At 52.4% G+C, this 22,975-nt stretch overlaps 3 protein-coding genes across 9 annotated transcripts in view; 1 reads left to right on the top strand and 2 right to left on the bottom strand.

Moving 5' to 3' along the window:
- Positions 1–1,173: 1,173 nt before the first annotated feature.
- RUSC1 (RUN and SH3 domain containing 1) lies at positions 1,174–11,338 on the bottom strand. 5 transcript variants are annotated; one of them, XM_070467478.1, is made up of 11 exons: positions 11,231–11,338; positions 9,069–10,520; positions 8,374–8,784; positions 7,238–7,336; positions 6,984–7,066; positions 6,703–6,877; positions 6,525–6,630; positions 6,296–6,342; positions 4,574–5,123; positions 3,752–3,880; positions 1,174–1,953 (listed from the first exon to the last, which is right to left on the bottom strand). In XM_070467478.1, exons 2-11 carry the CDS (start codon positions 10,432–10,434, stop codon positions 1,785–1,787), a joined length of 3,135 nt encoding a protein of 1,044 aa, XP_070323579.1. In that variant the 5' UTR covers positions 10,435–10,520; positions 11,231–11,338; the 3' UTR covers positions 1,174–1,784. The 5 variants fall into 5 exon arrangements, with proteins under 5 accessions (XP_070323579.1, XP_070323580.1, XP_020768055.1 ...); XM_070467479.1 differs by having other exon boundaries at positions 6,990–7,066; XM_020912396.2 differs by lacking the exon at positions 8,374–8,784 and having other exon boundaries at positions 11,231–11,337.
- A 268-nt stretch (positions 11,339–11,606) lies between these two features.
- On the bottom strand, positions 11,607–20,839 carry FDPS (farnesyl diphosphate synthase). 2 transcript variants are annotated; one of them, XM_020912424.2, is made up of 10 exons: positions 20,740–20,839; positions 19,466–19,628; positions 18,189–18,329; positions 14,294–14,374; positions 14,029–14,151; positions 13,575–13,663; positions 13,408–13,480; positions 12,646–12,723; positions 12,410–12,544; positions 11,607–11,866 (listed from the first exon to the last, which is right to left on the bottom strand). In XM_020912424.2, exons 2-10 carry the CDS (start codon positions 19,604–19,606, stop codon positions 11,666–11,668), a joined length of 1,062 nt encoding a protein of 353 aa, XP_020768083.2. In that variant the 5' UTR covers positions 19,607–19,628; positions 20,740–20,839; the 3' UTR covers positions 11,607–11,665. The 2 variants fall into 2 exon arrangements, with proteins under 2 accessions (XP_020768083.2, XP_020768082.2); XM_020912423.2 differs by lacking the exon at positions 20,740–20,839 and adding an exon at positions 19,706–19,896.
- The window catches only part of PKLR (pyruvate kinase L/R), a 37,743-nt gene continuing 27,214 nt past the window's right edge, over positions 12,447–22,975 (top strand). For both annotated transcript variants that reach the window (XM_070467485.1, XM_070467484.1), the window contains exon 1: positions 12,447–12,535. The gene's annotated coding sequence lies outside the window, so the exon portion shown is untranslated. The remainder of the gene's footprint in view (positions 12,536–22,975) is intronic.

Here is a 22,975-nt window from a genome sequence, read left to right as displayed (position 1 = left end):
AATGAAAGCTGCTTACAAGTAAAGGGTTTCTGAAACTTTAGAATCATGCCCACCCCACCACATACACCAAAGATCTCACTTTAAGAAATACTGGTCCCAAAGTCATAGTCTTCTAATATCTACTGTCTTATAACTTAAAAACATTATAAAAATAAAACTTCTTTTGCAGTAGTAGTTTGCAATTGAAGAAGCTTCATTAACTTGAGTACTCCCACTCTTAAGAATATATTGAACAACTAGGAATTCTCAGAGGCAGTCAGAATCCAGTTTGAAAAACATCACCCTAGAAAACACCTGAAATGCAAACTGAGGTCTAAAGCTGAGAGGACCACCAAACACAAAAAGCAAAATTAAAGTAAGGAGCAAAAAAAAAAAAGTAAGGAGCAGATGAATATTGTAAATGGCCAGGAATAGAAAACATTAAATCTTAGAAAATGGCAAAAGTATGATACAGCTGAGTCTAACCAACCCTACCCCTGAGTATTTCCAAAGCGTCAGCTCTTACTTTCTCCTTTCTCCTAACAGCAGCCCATTGTGCTTTTAACCAAGTTTCCAAAGATGAAGGAAAATTTAAAATGTTTTTCTTCTGTTTCACCTCAGTTTCACCAGTTCTCAGTTGCCCCCTAGCCTTCCTATTGACTGATTATAGCTTTCTATTCTTCTAACCTTTTAGTAATTCTCCTGTAGGCAATCATTTGTAGTGATTTCTACCCCCATCCTCCAGGCTCTAGAGCATTTACCTATTCTCATTTCAGAAGACTGAAAGGAAACTCATTAACTCCTAAGAAAGTAATAGACATCAAGTTATTATGCTTTTTCCTAAAATTATATCACTGCAGAATGGCAATAGTAAATAGAGAAAAAAAAAGTGTCCCTTTTTAACACCTTTTAATCTTTCCCATCACCTCAGCTATGAAGCTTGTAAGTACAATTTCAGGGACTGTCTGCCAGCTCTCCCATATCTGCTGAGGCTCCTACTATATCAGTCTAAGCAAAGCAACCAAGTCTCAGACTAGAGATGCACTTCAGTGAGCAGGCACCAATCAGGGGCTACCTTTCAAGGAGCAGAACTAGACCCAGCTAGGAAGGAAGCATCTCCCTTGGGTTCCCCATGACACAGCCTCCCTCCCCTCCCCCATAGCCTATGTCCTGAAACCCACAGTGACAGACACATTCAACTCCCACTCTTTATTGGGACAAAGGAGGAAGGAGACAGACCAACACCACAGGCTCCCCCACCAGGGGTATCCAGACTTCAGCACCTAGTCCAGCATGAGTACATCATAAATACAGGCAACGTGGGATGGGTGAGATGGGGGAAGGTTCCATACACAGGAAGAAGGCTATAGAGGCCCTTCAAGTCTTGGGAACTGAGGCCCTTCAAGTCTTGGGAACTGAGGCCCTTCAAGTCTTGGGAACTGAGGCCCTTCAAGTCTTGGGAACTGAGGCATATATAGAGGTGCAGTCCACTTAACGGAGGAAGAAGATAGAGGGGGGGCTAGATTTCCATTTTGCAGAATACAGATTGGAAAGAGATGGCGTGGAGGGAAATTCCTTTTTATATATTTTGGAAGAGCAGATTTCACCTTATAGATGGGTATGGGAGGGAAGGAAGAAAGTTTATTTTAGATATTAGCAGAAATGGCTATGGGAAGAAAGTGTCATTTTGCAGACAGGGAAAGTACTTTGGGGACAGTCAGTATACATGGGTGAGTATTCACAGGCCATTCCATTCCCAGGTGACAGAGGGAGAGAGAGGTGCAGGAAAGGAAAAGGTGCTAGGCCTAGAGAACAAGGGAGGTATACCCCACGGGTACCAGTCCCTCTGCTCCATCCCTCCCACAGCGGAGCCAGTCCTCATCCACAGTGGCGATGACACGCAGCACTTCCCCTCGCTGGAAGCTCAGCTGGTCAGGTCCTGCAGCAGTGTGGTCACAGAGAGCCCGGACTGCCCTGTGAGGAGCCAGAGGGAGATGCTGGGATGAAGTGAGGTGGGGGTGCCTGTCGCCAGCCTCACCTCCCCACCTCCGAGGTATGTATGTCCCTGTTGGTTCAGCTCAGTAGACATCAGCTGGGCTCTGGGAGAGACACGGGGACCACGTCTCTTCAACATGTTGATTTGTTTGGGGCCCCAGCCCTCTCCTAAGCTCCAGACCCACTCTTTAGCACCTTATTGTAACTGGCACTTCTCTGGTGCTTCATATTCAACATACACAAACTAAATGACTCATTTTAACTTTCCAAACTAGTCCCTCCTCTTAGGTTCCCTATAGTGGTAAATGGCATCACCTATACAGTTACTCCTAGTAAAAAAACAAGGGATCTGTCTCTACATCCAATCAATCACCAAAACCTGTTTGATGTTGGTTTCTCCCACCACTCCATTTATCTTCAACTTCACTGCCATTGTCTTAGTTTAGGCCTCTATACTCTCTGGACCACTGGCATATAATCTAACTGGTCTGCCTGAATCCTGACCACCCTCTCCATTCTCCACACAGCAGTAGAGATCCTTCTAAAACTTATCATCCCTGGGCTTAAGACCCTTTAATGGCACCCACTGCCTTGAAGTGATACTCAGCTTCCTTCACTGGTCTACTGACACCTCTGACCTCCCCATCACCACTGTCAGGATCCTTCACTCCAGCCACACCAATCATGTACTCGTAGTTCCTCACTTACCACACTTTGACTTCTCCACCTTTGCATCCTGTTCTTTCTGCAAGATGCATAGCCCACACCATCACTAGGCTTCTCTGAGTCCCCAGACCTGGGGAAGAAGCCCTGTCTGTATGGCTTCAAAGGACTATCTTCCTTCCCCAGAGTCTTTAGCACACAAAATTGTAAGCACTCATTTATTAACTGGTATCCCCACTGGACTATAAGCTTCTTGAGGGCAGAGATTCCAACAGGTTTCCCTTTGCATTCCCTCCTCCAGTATAATGCTAAGCACATAGTATGTCCTTGAAAAGTACTTGAATGGAAGATCAAGAAACCTGATTCAGGGGCTTCCCTGATGACTCAGTGGTAAAGAGTCCACCTGCCAATGCATCCTTTTTGATGCTTTCCATCCCTGATCCGAGGAGATCCCTCATGCCACGGAGCAGCTAAGCCCATGCACCACAACTTTTGAGCCTGTGCTCTAGAGCCCAGGAGTCACAACTACTGAAGCTGTTGCATCCTAGAGTCCGTGCTCCACAACAAGAGAAGCCAGGGCGTTGAGAAGCCTGTGCACCACAACTAGAGAGTAGCCCCAGCTCGCCACAACAAGAGAGAAGCCCGAGCAGCAACGAAGACCCAGAACAGCCAAAAAAAAAAGAAGCCAAATTCAATGGATTGAGAACCTAAAAGAAGCCAAACCCTAAAGATGACACAGCCCCTGGTGACAAATTAGAAGGCCCCACTAAAGGAAAGCCCAGTTCCCCCAGGGGACACACACGCATTCATTCATACACTCATACAGTAATAAAACTGACCGGTAACTGGACACCTTTTATGTGACTAATGCCTTTATAAAATCATGTTTAGTCTTCACAACAACCATAAGAAAAATATAAAGTATCTTTTTACAGAAAAAGAAACTAAAGGTTCAGAGAAACTAGTATCACACTAATAATAAACAGCAAAGATGCAATGCAAACCAAGCAGTGTCTGACTTTACATCACCTCCCATCCACATTGTGAAGTCAGAAAAAGCCACACATGGAACATAACATGTGCGCACCAGTGCTTTCTCCCTGACCCTCCTTACCTGTGGGTCTGCGCCGTGCTGGGTTCTGAGACCTCAAGCTCCTTAGGAGATGAGGGAGCCTCAGGAGGTGCCGCCCGCTTCACCAGAGCCAACACACTCACTGTCGGAGGCAACCAGCTGGATGGTCTCCTGGAGGAAAGGATGCAGGATCACAGATGTCACCCCACCTCCATAGAAAGAACCAAGTATCTGGGACTTTGGAGGGAGGGAGAGGCTGAGAGACCCAACTGCAGTTCAAGAGGTCAGGAGTTGGTCACTGCTGAGGGCAGAGTTGGCAGGCATGGGACACAGTTACCTTTAAGGTGATTAGGGAGGTGACAATGAAGGTCTACCATACCAAAAGCCACAAAGGGACCTACGGAACCAGCAGGCTTAGCTCCAGAGGGTCACTAAAGAGTACCTGACCCCATTAAGGAGCCACCAATGGTCAAACCCTGGAGCAGGAGTCCGCAAATATTTCCGTTTTTTCTAAAGAGCCAGAAAGTACTTTTGGCTTTGAGAGCCAAAAGGAAAAATGGACAATATCATGCAGGTATTTAATAACTGTTAAAAAGTCCATGACTTAAGAATATAACCATCATGGCTGTAGAAAAGTCAGGCTGTCGGACCCAAAGGATCCCTACTGAGTTTCAAATTAAGAGTGACTGAGGGAGTTCCCTGGTGGTCCAAAGGTTAGGACTCTGCTTTCACTGCCAGGGCCTGAGCGCAATCCCTGGTCAGGATCCTGCCAGCACACAGTGCACCAAAAACAAACAAATTGGGCTGACTGAGGGCTCTGAGATGGGGTCAGAGGTCATGGGGGGGGGCCAGGGACCCCATTACCTGGACTTTGGGGCTCCACTCTCAGTTTCTGCGAGGCCCCCAGGCACTCCAAACAGTCTCCCCAGCCATACGCCTCGGCCTGGTGCTGCTTCCTCCGTGTGCAGGGACCTCTCCGGTGCGGCCTCAGCTGCAGGCCGGGTGCGCCTGGATCCCCACCGGGGAAGAGGCAAGCCCTCGGTGCTGCCAGACGCATAGACCCGGGAGGCCTGGGTCAGCTGCTCCCACCAGCTGCAGGGGCTGGGAGAGCTTGAGGGAGCCGAAGGGCCTGGAGGGGCCTCCCCAGAAGCCCCCCGGAGGCTCTGGGCCAGCCGACCCCCCCAGTGCAGCATGGCTTGCACAGTCTGCTGCAGGGCTGGAGGTGAGCCTGGGGGTGGTGGGGCCTGAGGCGGTCCCAGGGGCAGGTGGTGGTGGTGTTCAAAGAGCAGGTCCAGGTGGAAGGTGAGCACCGACAATGGCTGCAGCAGGAGCAGCAGCTCCGTGGACAAGGAGGGGCAGCCAGCCCGGGCCAGGGAGAAGAAACCAGTGGGCAGGTACAGGAGGGACAGCAGGCCTGGGAAAGAGCAGGCTAACATCAGCCCCTGCTCTGGGCCTCGTCCAAGGGCTTGAGCTGGCCAGTCAACAAACACCCTCCTGGGCCTCGCTCTAACTGGGCACTGGGGCAGAGAGAGGGGAACTCAGCAGGATACAGGGCTGCCACATCCCTGCTGTGGAACCACCGCCTAGAGAGAGGTGTGGCAACAAGCAAGCATGCAGGCTGCATCGATTCAGTCGTGCCCTTTGCAACTCCATGGACCGTAGCCAGCCAGGCTCCTCTGTCCATGATTCTCCAGGCAAGAATACTGGAGTGGATTGTTGTCCCCTCCTCCAGGGGATCTTCCCAACCCAGGGATCAAATCATCTCCTGGGTCTCCTGCATTGGCAGGCAGATTCTTTACCTCTAGTGCCACTTGGGATGCCCAGTGGCAAGTATATAAGTAACAAAAAGGAGGACTTGAGGGCCATGGGAGCAAAATGGGTGAGTGGGGTAGGGAATGGGGATGGAGCTTCACTGAAGAAGGACCCAAAGGATGAATGAAAGTTAATGAGGAGGCAGGAGGAGCAGGAAGCCCTACTCAAGGAGGAGGCACAGCAAAAGTAGGGCTCTGGGGCAGGAAGAACGGAAAAGGAGACTGTTGACCAGGGAAAGCCCCAGACCTGAAGGCAGAGGCCAGATAATGAAGTCTTTGAAGGTTATAGTGAGGATTAGGGTCATTACTCCTATTAATAAGACTCCTTAAAAGAGTTCTAAGCAGGACATTCCTGGTGGTGCAGTGGATAAGAATCCACCTGCCAATGCAGGGGACACAGGTTCGATCCCCGGTCTGGGAAGATTCCACATGCCGCGGAGTATGATAAACCCATGTGTCGCAACTACTAAAGCCCAAGCACCCTAGAGCCTGTGCTCTGCAACAAGAGAAGCCACCACAATGAGAAGCCCACTCACAGCAATGAAGCATAGCCCCCACTTGCTGTAACTAGAGAAAGCAGCACAAAACAATGAACTCCCAATGCAACCAAATAAATAATAAATTAATTTCTCAAAAAGAGTTCCAAACAGAAGAGTAGTAAGATTGGAGATCTGGATCAAGAGCATTCTGGCATCAGGAGGAACCATCAGAAGAGATCCCTTTTCCCACTTCCCCTAGTCTAGCAAGCCCATCCTCTCCCATTTGAGCCTCTGACCTGCATCTTCCTGGAGACTGGAAAACCACAGCTCCAACTGCTTAGTGCTGGGGGAGAGAGGAGGGAATAGAAGTCAGGGACACCAGCCCTCTGTGGGTGGAGGATGGGAAATAAGACTAGGACAGGGAAGGCCTTCTCTGGGGACATGGGACACCCACCATATGTCCCACCCAGGACACCCCTGCAGTCCCCAGGCTGTGGGAGGGACACCAGAAAGAAGGCCACTCACTTGAGGAGGCCCAGGATGAAGGCGTGGAAGCGGCTACGGCTGCTTCTCAGCGGGGCCAGACGGCTGACCTGGCTATAGAGGGTGCCGAGGGAACGAGTGCTGGAGCCTGAGGACACAGGGCGCTGTCAGCCAGACCCCAGCCCTGCCCTCCGCCCAGTCCCACACTCGCCCCCTTCACCTGGCTTCACAGACGCCTCCACCACACTCCAGGGGCTGCTCCGCCGCTGCCCAGTGATGAGGTCTTTCCGGAAAGGCTTCAGCCCGTCGGCCACCAGGGCATGGAGGGCCGGACAGAGGGTGGTCAGCACCAGGTGCCCCACATCTGGGCTCAGACGGCTATCCCCCAACTGGGCCTGGAGGCGGCACAATGGGCATGGGTCCAGGGATACCTCCAGCCTTCCCCTGCGCCCTCAGAGCTACATGCCCCTCCTCACCCCCCAGCACCCTCCCTACAGGCACCTTCACCTTCTGAACCAAGTTCCTGGCGGCCCCAAAGTGCGAGATGATTTTATCCACTGAAGCACTAACAGCTATCAGGAGACCTGGGAGGGGGGCGGGGAAAGAGAAAGAAGCCTCAAAGCCCCTTGTCTCTCCCCAGGCAAACCACGAGGGACTCGGAGAGGCCAGTTCACACAATTTGACCCTGAGAGAGGAGGGCCTAAGTGAGGGGAAGTTGATTTCCAAACCAAGGGTCAAAAGTCAGGGTGTCCTACCTTTTTTTTGCTCCTGCAGCTGGCCAGTCCCACTCTGGGCTTCTGCCATCCACAGTCGCTGGGCCCCGGGGACACCGGCGAACGACCAGGAACTACGGACTGGGATAAAGCAAGAACGCACTGACACCAGGGGTCACCCGCAAGGACTCCAGGCTTTCGCAAGGGTCATCTCCTATGGGTCTAGACACCCCAGCCCCTGAAGTCTTGGGAAAGGGAGCCTAGGGCTGCGGGGAGCACAGGGCAGCTCCCGGAGTGGAAGTCTGCTCGTATCTCAGTACTGCCGCCCTGCTCCCCACTTCTTGGTTTCCATTTCCCTTCCTCACGGCCCAGCTCCCACTCCTCGATCCCGGAAGTCCCAGCGTGGGGCAGCCGTGCTCACCTCCCTCCCGCCTGCCAGGCTGGGCCCTGAAAGGCGGGAGATGACAGGGCAGGGGAGGGAGGGGCAGCCTTGTGCCCGCCACTCCCCCCACACCCTGGCGGGAGGTGGCGGGGGAGGGGGGGACGTCAGGTCCGCGGGGACCCAGGGAGCACGTGGGGAGCCTGGACCAATGGAAAGACAGACAGACGGGAATGGGAGGAGAGACGCAGGGAGAGCAGACCCAAGGATTGGGAGGCTGGAACGCTCCGGAAAGGGGAAACCTGGGTCCTGGGCCAGCTAGGCGGAGGGCCCCTCACTGCAACCCACTGGGGCTGGTCCCAAGGGGAAGGAGTGACCAGAATCCCCTTCGGCCAATGAGCTGAGCGAACTTCACCCTTCTCCCTTCCCGTACAAGGTAGGAGTCAGGCTCGAACTGCACTGGCCAGGGAATTCCACAGAGGCTGTGACCCAAGGTCCTTAACAATGGATTTGCTGGGACCCCCTTAAGCTGTGTGTGGAAGCCGGCTAAGCCTGTATCCACTATGTCCCGGCCACGCAGTTGGGAAAGCAGCAAACTTCGCCCAGCACGGGGAGTTGGCAAGGCCAGACTCCCCAGGACCAATGATCTTGGAATCGCCCAGGTCGAAGGGCTGGACCCAGCCGGGTAACGGGGAAAAATCTAAAGCAAAGGTCTGGCCGAGGATGGGTGGGGCTTTGGAGTGGGCGGGGCAGCCCCGCCTGAGGCGTGGCCCGCGGGTCTGGACCCCATCCGTCTTACGTAGCCTGGGCGGAGGCGGTGGGCTCCTGGTCCAGCGAGGGGCCTTCGGCGGACGAGGTGGCCGTGGCAGCGGGGGGGCGGGTACCTGGCGGGGTGGGGAAGCCACGGGGGGGAAGGTGCTACTTCTGGGAAAGAGCGGGGACAGCAGCAGTGCCAGCTCAGGGCTGGCCAGGCAGGGAAGGTGCCCCCTAGCCGGAGGCGAATAGGCCCCCACCGGGGACAGGCGGACGGGCAGCAGCTGCTCCTCCGGGGTACTCGGTGCCCCCAGGAGCCGCAGCCCAGCGCCTGGCCAACTGGCCAGAGGTGCCAGGAGCAAAGACCCAGCTGCGGCCGCGCTCCCACCCTGCAACAGGGGGCGCCCGTCAGCCGAGAACCGAAAAACCAGAGGCCGAGGGAGCAGGAGGGGACCGGCTGCAGGCGGGATTGGCGGGGCAGATGCGGAGGGGAAGGAGGCCAGCGGGATGGGCAGCCAGGCAAGGAGGGGCGGGAGAAAGAGGGAGCAAAGAGTTAGTCCCGTAACCCAAGGACCCACCCAGTTTCCCTTTCCCGGAGCGCTCCCGGTAGCAGGGGACGGGAAGGATGGGTGGGATGAGTCACACAGAATGGAGGGGAGACAGGGGGTCGGGTCGGAAGCTTTGGAGGTGTGGGGAGGCCGAGGGCCAGCCCTCCTCTCGCCACCTCCTATGGCCACCTACCTTCAGTGCCAGCCTGAGGACCTGGCTGCTCCGGCTCCTTTGAAGCTGGGGCCTCCTCACCAGCAGCTGGGCTTCCCGCCCTGCCCTCCTCGGGCTGCCCCTCTGCTATGGGCTGCAGCCCAGGTCGGTTCTTCTTCCTCCGGGGCGGGACGGGTGGCGGTGGGGGCCGAGGTGGGACCAAGGCCCAGCCAGCTGGGGGGTCTCGGGGCGGGACTGGCGGGGGCGGAGCCCGGCTTCGGGACCGGAGTTCCTTGAAGGTGGTGACTTCCCGGGGAGGCGCCTGGGAGCTGCAGAGCGACCCTGTGGGGGGCAGCTCGGTGTCCGGAGAGAAGACGATGAGCCAGTCACTGCGGTCTTTCTTGGCCTGCGGCACGAGGGGCAGTCCTGGGCCCCGCTTGCGCTTCTGGGCCAGCTCGTGGAAGGACGTGATTGTCCTGTGGGGCACCGGCTCCTCGCTGACGTCACTTCTCCATCCCCCATCAATTTTCCCTGCATCAGTTTTCGAACCAGAATCAGTTATTCCTGTATTGGTTTTCCAACTGGAGTCGAATTTTCCAGGTTCAGTTTTCCAACATTCAATAGTATTCCCATTGACTTTCCAACCGGAGTTATTGTTCTCAGTGATTTTCCAGCTAGCATCAGTTGTCTCTTTGTCAATTTTCCAAATGGGGTTGATTTTCCAACTGGGTTCGGTTTTCCCAGCATCGATTTTCTCATCATCAGCCTCTGGAAGGTCAGAGGTAGGGAGGTCCTGCTCCTCGGCCTCCTCCTCTTCCTCTAGCCCTGGGGAAAGGAGGTCCTGGCCAGTGGTCAGGGCATTACAATTGGAGTCCAGGCCTGGACCGGATGGAGAGGAAGCTTCAGAGCAGGAATCCGGAGAGCAACAAAAGCTGTCTGGGGAGCAGGTGCCGGGGCCTGCAGAAGCCAGGGGGGAGCCTTGCTCCAGGGGAACGATGCTGGGCTGAGGGTGGACATCCTCGTTGCCAGGGAGGTCCCTGGAGTAGACTGAGATGGGGGACTCATCGGGGCTAAGATCTGAGCAGGAGCTGAGAGAGGAGGAACAGCCCGGGTCTGAGGGAGAGGCAGCCCCCTCCTCCTCCTGTGCTAGGTCCTGCCGGTTTTCTAGGCCTGGCCCATGCTCCTGGCAACATCGGCAGGGCACGGCTGGGCTGTTGGAATTGGCGTCCACCAAGGTCCCACTGCAGGGGCCCCGGCTCTCCTTGCCCCCAGTGTCCCCTGGGGGTGGGGATGTGCTCAAGGGCCCCTCCTGGAGCTCCGGACGGCGGGACAAATGCAAGCCTAGAGAGACATGCTGGAGGTGGATGTGGTTGAGGTTGCAGAGTAAAGCCCTCTGAGGGGACAGCATAGTGCCGGCGGCGACAGGATGGCCTCTAGAGAATAAGGAGGATCAGGCCTCTCACATCCACTTGCCTGGCAACCGCAGATGCAGCCCTAGAAGAGAGGGATAGTGAAACCCAGCCAGCGAGGGTGCGGGCCGCGGGAAGGACACCAAGGTGACTTAGGTGCTGGGGCAGGCGTGGAAGGGCGCCTTGGACAATATTTAAATGAGATGCAAATAGACATCGAATGGCTATTAGTTTCCGCTGCAGTGTTTGCAGGTGGAGTCGAATGTAACCCCCCCCCCCCCCCGCCCCCGAGAATGGGGCGGGGAGGGTCAGAGAATGCGGCTGCGCCCTCGATCTCCTTGGAGGTGCGGAGGCTTGTAAAAGGTTGGGGCCCAAAAGGGACCCCTGGGTCCTCTCTGCTGCAATCTGGCCCTGCCCCTCACTCCCAGGGGAAGGGGTCGAGAGGCCCCGCCCAGATGATCTGAAATGGGGCGGGGGGAGGTGCGTCCGGCTGGTTGAAGCATGAAAGGGGCAGGCGTGGGGGAAAGGACCGAGCTGCAGGAGCAACCGTCAGCCTGTCTACTCCACCCGGCAGGCTGGCCGGCACAGACCTCGGCTCCGGCTCCAGCCTACGGCCGCGGTACACCTTCACCCTGCTGCGAACACCAGCATGTCTGTCCCATTCTCTCTGCACTTGTCTGTATGGTGCAGCTCCACCCCACCCCTTCTCTGTTCGTTTTTTACTGCTCCCCTCTCCTGCCCCACCCCGCGAGCCCCAATCCATCCATCCACACCCGCAGGCCAAGCCATCCTCACCAGGGTCTTCCTGCAGCCGCTCCGGCGTCTGGAGCCGCGTCGGGCTCCGCGGCTGCGGTCCCCGCCCAGCCCGCACAGACAGGAGGGGAGGGGCGCTGGGACAACCCGCCAGCGCTGCGCAGCCGCGCCCCTTCACGCATGGGCGTGGCGAGTCCCAGACCCAGCCCCCAGCGCCTGACGCTTTTGCCTGTGTCACCCACCCAGGCCCAGCTCAATGGCTTTTGATGCATCCTAAGGTCCCACTGCAGGGACCTTTTAGTCCCAAAGGGATCCTGAAACCAAAGCCTGAGGTTCTGGCTTCCATGCAACTGGCCCCAACCCTGCCCATTCTGGACAAAGCTGCGCCCCTGGCTGACACAAGCAGAAACGGAAGAACCACAGGCTAGACAATAATTTATTGAGAAGCCTCCCTTCCCCACCTTCACAGACTCTAGGTCACTTTTTCCGCTTGTAGATCTTTTGTGCTAACCCCAGGAAGATGGCTGGGGGCAGGGGCGCAGCATACTGCTCGATGAGACCCATAATGTGGCTGTAACTGTCTTCCTCGTATTGCATGTACACAGCCGACAGATTCATCTCCTCGTAGAGTGCCTTCACCCGGGCCACCTTCTCAGTCTCCTTCTGCCCATAGTTCTCCTGAAGGGTCGGGGGTAGGAAAACAGGCTTATTAGCCACCCCCCAGCACCTCTAGGTCCCCTCCACTCCCCCATCCAGGTATTCTAGAACCTCTCCAATACCATTCATTCATTCATTCCATTCCTGCCTCCAGTTTCAAGGGTCTCTGAGTAACTAAGATCTCGAACTCCCCACTCCCCCCCCCCACCCCACCCCCTGCCATACCAAATGCTCAGTCAGTGGGGTTCAGGCCTCAGCTTCCTCTACCCCAGGGTTTCTCAACCCTTGGCCCATTTGAATTTTCTGGCAGATAGTTCTTTGTGGGAAGCTACTGTATGTGTGGTATTTGGCAGCATCTCTGGCTTCTGCCCACCAGGGATCCCAGTGGCATAGGCACACACACACACACACACACACACACACCAAGTTATGATGACAAAAAAAAATGTCTCCTGACACTGTCAAATGCCAGGGTGGGTGTGTGTGGCAAATCACCCCCACTGAAAAACCACTGCTCTTTTCCCTACTCCACAGCTTGGGGGTCCACAGCACACCCTAGGGCACCTGCAGGATTTGGCGCTGTTCTGGAGAGGCCCGCTGCAGACACTGAACCACCAGCCAGCTGCACTTGTTGTCCTGGATGTCTGTGCCGATCTTACCCGTCACGCTGGGGTCCCCAAAGAGATCAAGGTAATCATCCTGGGCAGAGGGGGTGCAGAAAAGGAGGAATGAAGAGGCTGTAAGGCAGGGAAAGAGCAAAGCTGGAGCCTGTTTCCTGCCAGTGCCCCATGCCTTCCTACCTGAATCTGAAAGAACTCTCCCATCTCCAGCAGGATCTTCTTGGCATTGGCATGCTCCTTCTCTCCATTAATGCCCGCCTACAGTGAAAAGGGGGTTAACAAGTCATACACCAGAGGTGCCTGCATCTTCCTGGCTGCTTCCTCCCACGAAGAGGGTCTTGCCCCAGTACAGCCCCCCAAGTCTTCTCTCCTTTCAGACATCCTTGGCTTCCCTGATAAAGGAAGTCCTGGCTGACGGTTCACCTTCTATCCCACTGATTTTAGCTATGGGTCTTCTTGCAAGTCATAGCAGAGGTGAGTCCATTCTGGAGGCCCTCAGACTCTCTTCTCTCACAAGGCTCAGTCTCTGAGTCGCTCTGATCCTGCTTCCTAATCTTTTTACCATTTCCAAATTCTTTCACTATGGAAAGGAAACTTGGAGAAGGTCAGCATAGTTAATCCCATTGATTGCCTTTGAATCTAGTCTTCTCCCTCAGCCTGAATTATCTCCTCCCCACTCCTACTACTGTACACAGATGGAGAATTCATTGTTCCCCCTAGATGGGCTGTCCACTTTCATGTAAACCACTAGGTTCTTTTCATAATTAGTCCCACAGGTGGGGATTTTATCCTTATTTTATAGCTAAGGAAACAGGCTCAGCAAGATTAAGTAACTTGCTCAAGATCACTCAGCCATTCATAGTGGGGGCATGTCTGCTCCGTGGCCTCCTTATTGAAAGGCCCACATGAGCAGGGCAGCAAGGGATGAAGAGGCTCACTCACCATATACATGGCAGCAGCCACAGGAAGGTAAAAGGAGTAGAAAGCTGTCTTGTACTTGACGATAGACTTATACCTGAGTGCAGGGAGAAGAGAAACTCCTTAGAAGGGTTATGCACCCCCCCAGCCCTCCCTCTCACTGTCCAGATATGGTTCCCATGGTCCTTCACCTCTTTTCTGTGAATCTGCCAAGATCCACGTTGTGCTGGGGGGCTGTGATGAGGTCCAAGGTCTGCCCGATCTCAGTTTGATAAGAACTCTAAGGAGCAGGAAGATGGCCTGTGAACTGGGCTTTCTCCAGGGCGGGAAAACTCTGAAATCTTGGGCCCTACGTCCCATAGCAGTTGATAATTGGGTGGTCAGAAAGGCAGGAGGAAGAGAGGGCTCCCGAACTCAAGGCCCCCACAGTCACACACATGCCCTGTACCACTCCTTTCAATCACACACAGGGAAGCTGTCCCACCACCTGCCCCAACCCCCTCCCCTCAATTACTTCCCTTCCAGGCAAATCTGGGTATCACCCTAAAACAAGAATGTCCCATAGAGGACAGTGAGCATGGCATATCTGGACGAGAACGTCCCACAGAGGCCAAGGCCATGTAGGAGCCCTAGTCTGCAGCCCACCTGCAGGAAGAGCTCAATCAGGTCCAAGTAATAGGGCTGCTCCCGACAGTACAGTTTCAACAGGCGGTAGAGGGATGATTCCAGAAGGAAAGCATCATTGATGGCATCCAAACCTATGCCTGGCTGTCAGGGACACAGAAAAACAAGCAATCAACTTCTGGCCTAGACCCACACCAAGAACCTGTAACACCTCCTCCATAGGCTCCATGTGACCCTTTCCCAGTAGTCTGTTGCCATGCCCACTGCTACCTTCCCACCCACTTACCTTCTGATACCAGCAGGTCTGCCCCCGTCGGGTGAGGGATGAGTCCATAATGTCATCCGACACCAGGAAGAAGGCTTGGAGCTAGGAGGATGGAAAGTGGAAATGAGTCCCAGGGCTCCTTATGATTGTTCCTTCTACCAGCAACAGAGATGCTGCTTTTAAGAATCACTGAACAGGGAAGGTCGGTCAGGATGAGGCCAAGGACTGCTTTTTTTTGGCCTCATTGTATGGCCTGTGGGATCCTAGTTCCCTGACCAGGGATTGAACCCATGCCCCCTGCATTGAGAGCATGAAATCTCAACCACTGCACTGCCAGGGAAGTTCACTGAGGACTTTTAATCTAGGCTGTAAGACTTTGGAAAATTGTATGACTTCTTTGGCTCAGGCTTCCCAACTATAAAAAGGGACAAAAAACTCCCTTGTTTTCAGAGTAAGAGACATAACAGATCTCCAGACAATCCCTGGTATCAGGGAGATGATGAAATATCTTCATATACTGTACTCCTCCCTGGCCAAAAGCTTCGGGGAGGGTTTCAAGCAAGATTTCTTCATGCAGCATGACTTTACAGGACTTCAGGAACAAGAAAGACCAGTTCCTGCATTCTCTCCGGGCACTGCTTACCCACTCCAGCAAACAGGAACAAAACCCCACCTCAGGAAGCTCATTTTGGAGCCTGGGTCTAATAGGGTGGAACTGAAGTCTGACTCCTGGTAACTTTCACCCGTGGCTCTTAAACATCTTCAAAAGGCTTCCTCTTCTGAGTGCCAGCCTACTGGAAAGTACCAGACTATGCTGGCTCCCTGCAGGATTGTGAACTACCTTGAGGCAGGGATGAAATATTTGACTGCATGGCATTCACAAAGCCCAGCACAGTGCTGGTCCATAAATGTTTGTCTAAGAAATACATGAGAGAATGAACCACCGTAACTTCTCCCGGGGATACTTCTAGCACCAAGGCTACACATTCTGGCTCCCTCAAACAGCTTGTGAAGACACAGTTTGTTGTTTTTTTTCTTTTTGGCTGCACCACATGGCTTGTGGGATCTTAGTTCCTCGACCAGGGACTGAATCTGGGCCCTACTTGAGTAGTGAAAGTGCTGCGCCCTAAGCACTGAACCACTGATAGGAATTCCTTGAAGACCCAGTTTATAAACCTTCACCCCACCCTGATCCCTGTGTGTGTCCCAGTGGGTCTGCATGGCCCGGAGAAGTACCCACCACTAGCTACCAGCTCAGCTGTGTACAGTGCAGACAGGGCTGTCGTTCCAGGCCAAGTCCCCGGGGAAGGAGGCCTCCATCTGCACCTTTCCCTCTGACCTCGCCCTCGAGTGGGGCACACACTTTATTTCCAATGTGTCCATGTGGAGTGGCACTGTTCCCTGAAGCCACGGCCCCACTGCCTCCCGAGTGGCTGCAAGGGCCAGCTGGCTTCAACCAGCACCACTCAACCAGGATCGTCTCTGAAGATCCTTGGCACTCATTCCTTGGCCTCCCTCAATCTCCTCTGCCCCTCAATCGCACTTTCTATTTATTAGGAAAACATTAAATCTACAGGGATTTTACCGCAGTACTGGGTTGGGTTTTTTTAGTAATCTCCCCAGGTATGCGTTAACAGTGGGAAGTAAGGAGAAACACACCACATTACCCATACTGCATCCTTACCAAAATGTCTACCCTGCCTATTTCCTCTAGATACTAATCAGACTGGGCTGTGAGCCACTCTATCAAATAATCAGCCTAGACTTTCAAAAAGTCCATTATGATGGAGGAAGTTTCTAAAGACTGAAGAAAAACTAACAAATGCAATGCATCACTTCTGCCTGGATCCGAGATGTTTAAAAAAAAAAAAAACACCTTATAGTAGACAACTGGGGAAGAATTATGAATATTTAAATATGGAATATATGTTAGATAATATTATAATATCAATGTTAACTATCATGGCTGTTGCTCTGATTTGAATGCTTCCCCCCAAAATTCCTATGTTGAAATCCTAACCTTCAAAGATAACGGTATTAGAAGGTGGACCCTTTGGGAGGTGCTCAGATCATGAGGGTGGAAGTCTCATGCAAGGGATTAGTGCCCTTAAGAAGGAGACCTCCAAGAGCTCCCTTGCCCCTTCCACTTGAGGACATAGCAAGAAGCTGCTGGCTATGAATCAGGAAGAGAAGTCTGACTCCTGGTAAGACCCAGTCATGTGGGTGCCTTAATCTTGGACATCCCAGCCTTCAGAGCTGTAAGAGATAAATTTCTGTTGTTTATAAGTTACCCAGTCACTGGTATTTTGTCGTGTCCGACTCTTTGCAGCCCCATGGATTGCAGCACGCCAGGCCTCCTTGTCCCTCACTACCTGTCAGAGTTTGCCCAAGTTCATGTCCATTGAATTGGTGACGTTATCCAACCATCTTATTTTGTTATAGCAGCCCAAACAGACTATGACAGATGTGAAAATGGTATTGTGGTTATATAGGCATATGTCCTTGTTTTTCGGAGGTAAATGCTGAAATAGAAAAGTAAGAGGCTGAAGGAGATGTGGTAGAAGTGAAAGGAAGATAAAAGCAGAGATTATAACAAAAATCATCCAAAACAGTGGTGGACTGCTCAAATGGGATCTTGGGGGAAATGGTCACAGTACAGCTGCTTTTAAGAAAACATGGGAATTCCCTGGAAGTCCAGTAACGACTGAGTGCAGGACTCAGCATTTTCACTGCCAGGACCAAAGGTCATCCCTCGTCAGGAAACTAAGATCCCACAAGCAGCACGGTTTGGTCAAAACAAACCAACCCAACCCCACAGTGCAGCTAAGGTTAGTAACAACTGATTTTACCAAGTGAACTGCTGGGCCCCCCACAGCTCTGCCCTTATCTTCCTGCCCTTCACTCCTTGCCTGCTGTCTGTGGCTATGGGCTCCCTCAGCACCACCGATCCCTAGAAGGGCACCTCTGTCACAAGGGGCCCCATCCTCAGTGAGGCCATCATCTTTTTACCCCCTTGGAGGCAAATCCCTACTGTATAGCCCCATCTCCCTTACAAGCTCTAGGTTGGAAATTCCACCACCTGCAGGACAGACAGCTCCACATGATCTGCTCACACCAAGAGCGCAGCATGGCCAGTGCTGAGCTCATCACACCCTCCCGCAGGCCAGCCTCTCCTCGCCGCAGGCCAAGATCACCCATCATTCGCCTAGGCCACAGCGTCTTCCCTCCTGGGCTCATCTCCCCACTCCTCAGGGCCTAGCACCCCCCAACTCCAGAACCTAGTCCCCCTGGGAAGCCTAAAATGGGGACGTTAGGCCAGGTCAGCAAACCATACACCTTCAAGAGCCAACTGAGCTTGGAGACAGGAAGACTAGAGCAAAACAGAGACAGACCCACCCAAGAGAGTCCATCTCCAGTCTTGGGGAAGCGGCTTCAATTCGGCCAACTGTTGCTATATGGGACTCTGGACCCATATCTAGCAATTTCCCATGTGATACAAGACATCTGGGGTTTCATGTGAAATCTCTTCTTTTGTTAGATTTAGGGAACTTAATTTTAAAATATTTTCGAAAACTACCAATAGGCTTCCAGTTTTCAATCTCTGCCATAGGATAATCTTCTAGAAGAACTATCTCACTTTCATGGCTGTCCTCTGCTCAGAAGAGCGAGCTGACAACTTCATGGCCAGTTCCAAGGCGCAGGCCCACCGCTAGAGTACAGGTCAAACCTGTACCTACTGGTAAAAGAGCCTCCCCACATTTGTTAACCCTTATTCCTAAGTTTGGCCCCAGCACACCAGGGGCACAGAAACAATGGAGAAGCCGAGTTTCAGGCCCATCCCTCCTGTCCCACCCCACCCAGGGCACCCCCACTCTAGTAAACCTCGTCTTCGCCTGCCGTTCCCCATCCTTCTCACCAGTTCCACACACCAGCCCACAGTCAGGGCCCGCTGGAGACTGTCAGCATCTTGTTTCTTGGGCTCCACAAGCTCCCGGAATGTTACCACCACCGTCAAACCCCGATTGTACTTGCCTCCAATGGCATTGTACTCCAGGACCTGGGCAAAGAGCAGAGGGGCAAGGTGTCAGGAGCAGCTATTCTGAGACTTCTCCTTGTTTTCTCCCACTGGCGACCAGGGAACCTAACTTCATCCTCCTCAATCCCAACCCCTCCTCCAGGCAGCCTCTGAACTACTACTCTCTTGGCTTCTTCCAAGTCGTGGAGCACAGCTGGAAGTTCCCCAGTCCCCAGGCTCTCTCTGCGTTGTCTTCTTCAGAACACTGAAGGCTCCATACTGGAGATTAAAATCTGCTCCCAAACCCAGGCAGGGCTTGAACCTGGGGAAAACGCTCGCGCATACCAAGGGAATGGCTAGCTCAGGTCTCTCCCATCCCCAGTTCTCCTCACTTCCTCTTCACAGCCCATTCCTCCTTTCTTCTGCCACCTCCTCTGTGCCCCCTTCCACAGTTCAACCTATCTGCAAATAAAAAGCCTCTCACTTGACTAAGACAAGCCCCCTCCTCCCCAAGTTAGCCAGAGGACAGCTTGGAGGGGACTCAGGTTGGGGGGACCATCCGCTACTCCTTCAATGGCATCACCTCCTGCTGGGGCTTCTCATTTTGCCTTCTGCTGCCCTGTTGTCAACCAGATGGAATTCATTGGGAAGAGACTTCGCTTTTTAATCTCCATCCCAGTACAGACTTTCTTTTCCTTAGTTTCCCTCAGACAAATGAGACAGCATTTACAAAAAGAATTACTAGATACTCCAGAAGAATAAGGCAACTTAGGTATCTCAACAAACAGTTCCTGCCCTAGAGGAGGGGTTTCTGATGGAACACTAGCTTCACTCAGCCCCACCTCAGACTGCCTCCTCCCTTCCTCCCAGGTCCCTGCCAAGGTAGCCCCTTATGATTTCTGGACACCTAATTCCCTGTCTCAACAAAATCAAAGACTTACCTGGTTCAAGGCCTTCACCCCCAGGACCCTCCACACCTATGCAAAGCAGTATGTCTGGCCTACCAGAAGCACAAAGCTGGATTGATTGGACCTGCCCGGGCTCCGCCCCCTCCAGAATGGACTCTCAGATAAAAGTCTGTTCCCACATCTGTCAAAAGTCACTCCAGAGCCAGAAAGAGACCCCACACATGCACAGAGATTGCAAAGGTTCACCCTCTCAAGTTGTAAATCCCTCACCTCCTTGAGTCGGCTAATGGCATCTCCTGTCTCTGGGTGCCCAATGTCCTCCTCAGTCAGCACCTTGACAATCTGGGAGAAGTGCTGGATGAAATCCTGCCTTTCTTGGGCGTAAGCATCCAATTTCTGGTCTCCATTCATTCTGAGGGAGGAGTAAAATGCTCTGACAAGAGGGAGGACAAGTCAGAAACCTAATCAGCTGCTCCCCTCCCCAAGGCCCCTCACCCCTGCCAAACTCACCGAGGCTCCTCTGTCCACGCTTGCCACCAGCAGCGGGCACTGTGCCAGGCCCCCAGGACTGGGCACCTGTGCCCCAGGGTGGGTCGCCGCAGGGGACCCAGCAACCTGTCCTGGGGCACCCAGCAGGGGGCTGGCAGCAAGAAGACCCCCACAGATCTCAGCCAGCGGGACAGAGGCAGCATGGAGGGTGGCATAGGGAGGGGGCATTGAGCACTCCCTGCAGGGGCAAGCACCAGAGGCAGATGCACGCTGTCAGCTCCCCAAGTCACCCTCCAACCTTTCACCTCTGTACCCAGAATGCCCCACTCTCTTCTGGACTAAGCTGGAGGGCACTTACAGAAAGAAACACAGGGAATAAAAAGTACGGCTGGGTAACCGAGACTCAGCTATCACACTTAAGATAAGAAGGCTAGGACTCAAAGCCACCTAACATTACCCGGTTGAGGAACCGTCAAGCCTCCACTAGGGAGCCTCTGGAACTGCTATACTCTTGCTTTCTTTCTCCAAATTCTGGAGCACAGACTGAAGAATTCAGAGTAAAGGACCTCAAGACCGGGGGCTGGGAGGATCTTTAAATCACCCTCCTTAATAGAGGCCAAACTGAGGCTCTAGGAGGTAGGAGGATACCCGGGGAGTGGCAGCGCCAAATCTAGAACCCAGGTCTTCCTCGGTAGGCAGGCTTTGAGATGTGAAAGCAGAACCTCTGGGTACTATGGACATGTAGTCTGGGGTTCTGGGACTGGACCCCCACAGAGCCAGGGCTGCTGACAGCCTCGGAGCAAAACTGGGTGGGTGGTTAGGGTTCGCAGCGGAAGAGCAAAGCAGGGTGCAGTTATACTGGGATTCCAGGAAAGCACATGGCAGAGTTCGGGAGTTTCTGCACATCCACGGTGTCAGCCAGTCGGTCCCACCAACTCCCCAAACGGGGGAACACCGACACAACAGACTTGACCTCCTGTGCCTTAAAGTTGCGCTACAGAGCTAAGACCGAGTTTCTACCCCTGCCTCCGGCCCCAGCCCTCGACCTCTCTCACCTGTTTCTGGATGCCGGTTGCAGATCCAGATTGTTGGAGGGGTACTCCTAAAAGCTGCACCGCTCGGCGCTCGGGTTGCTGGATCTAGTAGTTCTCGATCTCCTTTCACTATAGGCAGCAATGCGTCACTAGACTACAATTCCCGACATGCCACAGGAGGGGCAACGATTACGCGATCTAGCGCGGGCGGGCTGGGCGAAGACGAGCCACATTGATTGGCTACTTCCTCTCGTATGAGCATGAGGCCTGTAACCAACAGCCAATGGAAGCTTTAGGTCTCGGGCGGGGCAGCCCTAAGAGGGCTGGAGTGGGCGGAAGATGGGGTGAGGTTGCAGGGAGTCGTAGTGAGAGAGAGACAGGTTTGGAATCCCTTGAACTCAGGCTCTCAACAGGCGTTGTTTACTACTCAAATTGTCATTATTTTCCTGTGCAGTTGAGTCGCACGTTACTAAAACCCCAGGGGCACCAACATGGCTACCTAACTGGTTGTCTAACTTGGGCAAATCATGTAACTTCTGAGCCTCAATTGACTTCTTTGAAACTATCTTCCCTTATTTGTTAAATTAGGATAACACCGTGATATAAAGTATATGAAGTGCTTTAAGTGCTCAACAAAGCGAAGACTCAAGCAAAAACCAGAACTGTTATCCTTACACACACGTACACACACACAGTTTACCCACCCACCATGGGTAATTATATAACAACTGAAACCATAAAATAGAAGATAACATAAGGGTAAGCCTTCATATTTGGATTTGGCAATGGATTCCTAAATGTGACACCAAAAGCATACGCAATAACAACAACAAAAAGGCAAATCGGACTTCATCAAAGTTAAGAATGTTCGTATATCAAAGAGCACTATCATGACAGGAAAAAAAACACTACAAGGCGGAAGAAAATATTTGCAAATCATATACCGCATAAGGATTCAACATTCCAGGATATATAAAGAACTTCTAAGATTCCACAACAAAAGACAACCAACCCAATGAGAAAATGGGCGAAGGACTTAAGTAGACATTTCTCTAAAGAAAATGCACAAATGGCCATTAAGCACTTGAAAAGAGTCTCAATACCATTAGTCATTGCTGCTGCTAAGTCACTTCAGTCGTGTCCGACTCTGTGCGACCCCACAGACGGCAGCCCACCAGGGTCCCCTGTCCCTGGGATTCTCCAGGTAAGTACACTGGAGTGGGTTGCCATTTCCTTTTCCAGCGCATGAAAGTGAAATCACTCAGTCGCGTCCGACTCTTAGTGACCTCATGGACTACAGCCTACCAGGCTCCTCAGTCCATGGGATTTTCCAGGCAACAGTACTGGAGTGGGGTGCCATTGCCTTCTCTGACCATTAGTCATCAGGTAAATGCAAATCAAAACCATAATTCGATACTACTTTACACATTAAACTAGCTATAGCAAAAAAAAAAAAAAAAAAAAAAACCCTGAAAATAACAAACATCAATGAGGACAGAGAAATTTGAATCCCCATAAATTGCTAGTGGGAATGTAAGGTGGTACAGTTGCTAACAAAAGCAGTTTGATGGTTCCTCAAAATGTTAAACGGAGAATTACCATATGACCCAGAAATGCCCCTCCTAGGTATATACCCAAAAGAAAATAGAGATACAAACAAACTTGTATGCTAGTGTTCATTGCAGCGTTATTCACAACAGCCAAAAGGTGGAAGCAACCCAAGGGTCCATCAACAGATGAGTGGATAAACAAAATGTGGTATACATTGATACATAAATGGATTATTATTGAGCCTTAAAAAGGGAGGAAATTTTGACACATGATACCACATGGATGAATCTTGAAGGCACTGTGCTAAGTGAAACAAGTCAGACACAAAGGAAAAAATACTGTATGATCTCCCTTACTTACACTTATGATTCCACTAGAGTAATCAAATTCATAGAGACAGGAAGTAGAATGGTGGCTACCAGAAACTGGGGAGAGGGAAAAATAGGAAATTATTATTTACTGGGTATAGAATTTCATCCTATTGAGATTTTACAAGTTCTTGAAATGGGTAGTGATGACTGTTGCATAACAATGTGAATATACTTAATGCCACTTAACTGTACACTTAAAAATGGTTTAAAATGATAAATTTTATGTTAAGTATATTTTATGACAATAAAACTTATTGTACCTACCTGGAGTAGGACTAGGGAGCAGTCTAGGAAAACATCATTACATAGTAAACTACAACCCCAGTAAGGAGAGT

The sequence above is a fragment of the Odocoileus virginianus genome, chromosome 5, assembly GCF_023699985.2.
Source record: "Odocoileus virginianus isolate 20LAN1187 ecotype Illinois chromosome 5, Ovbor_1.2, whole genome shotgun sequence".
Lineage (NCBI taxonomy): Eukaryota > Metazoa > Chordata > Mammalia > Artiodactyla > Cervidae > Odocoileus > Odocoileus virginianus.
This window is presented reverse-complemented; position numbering and strand designations above follow the sequence as displayed.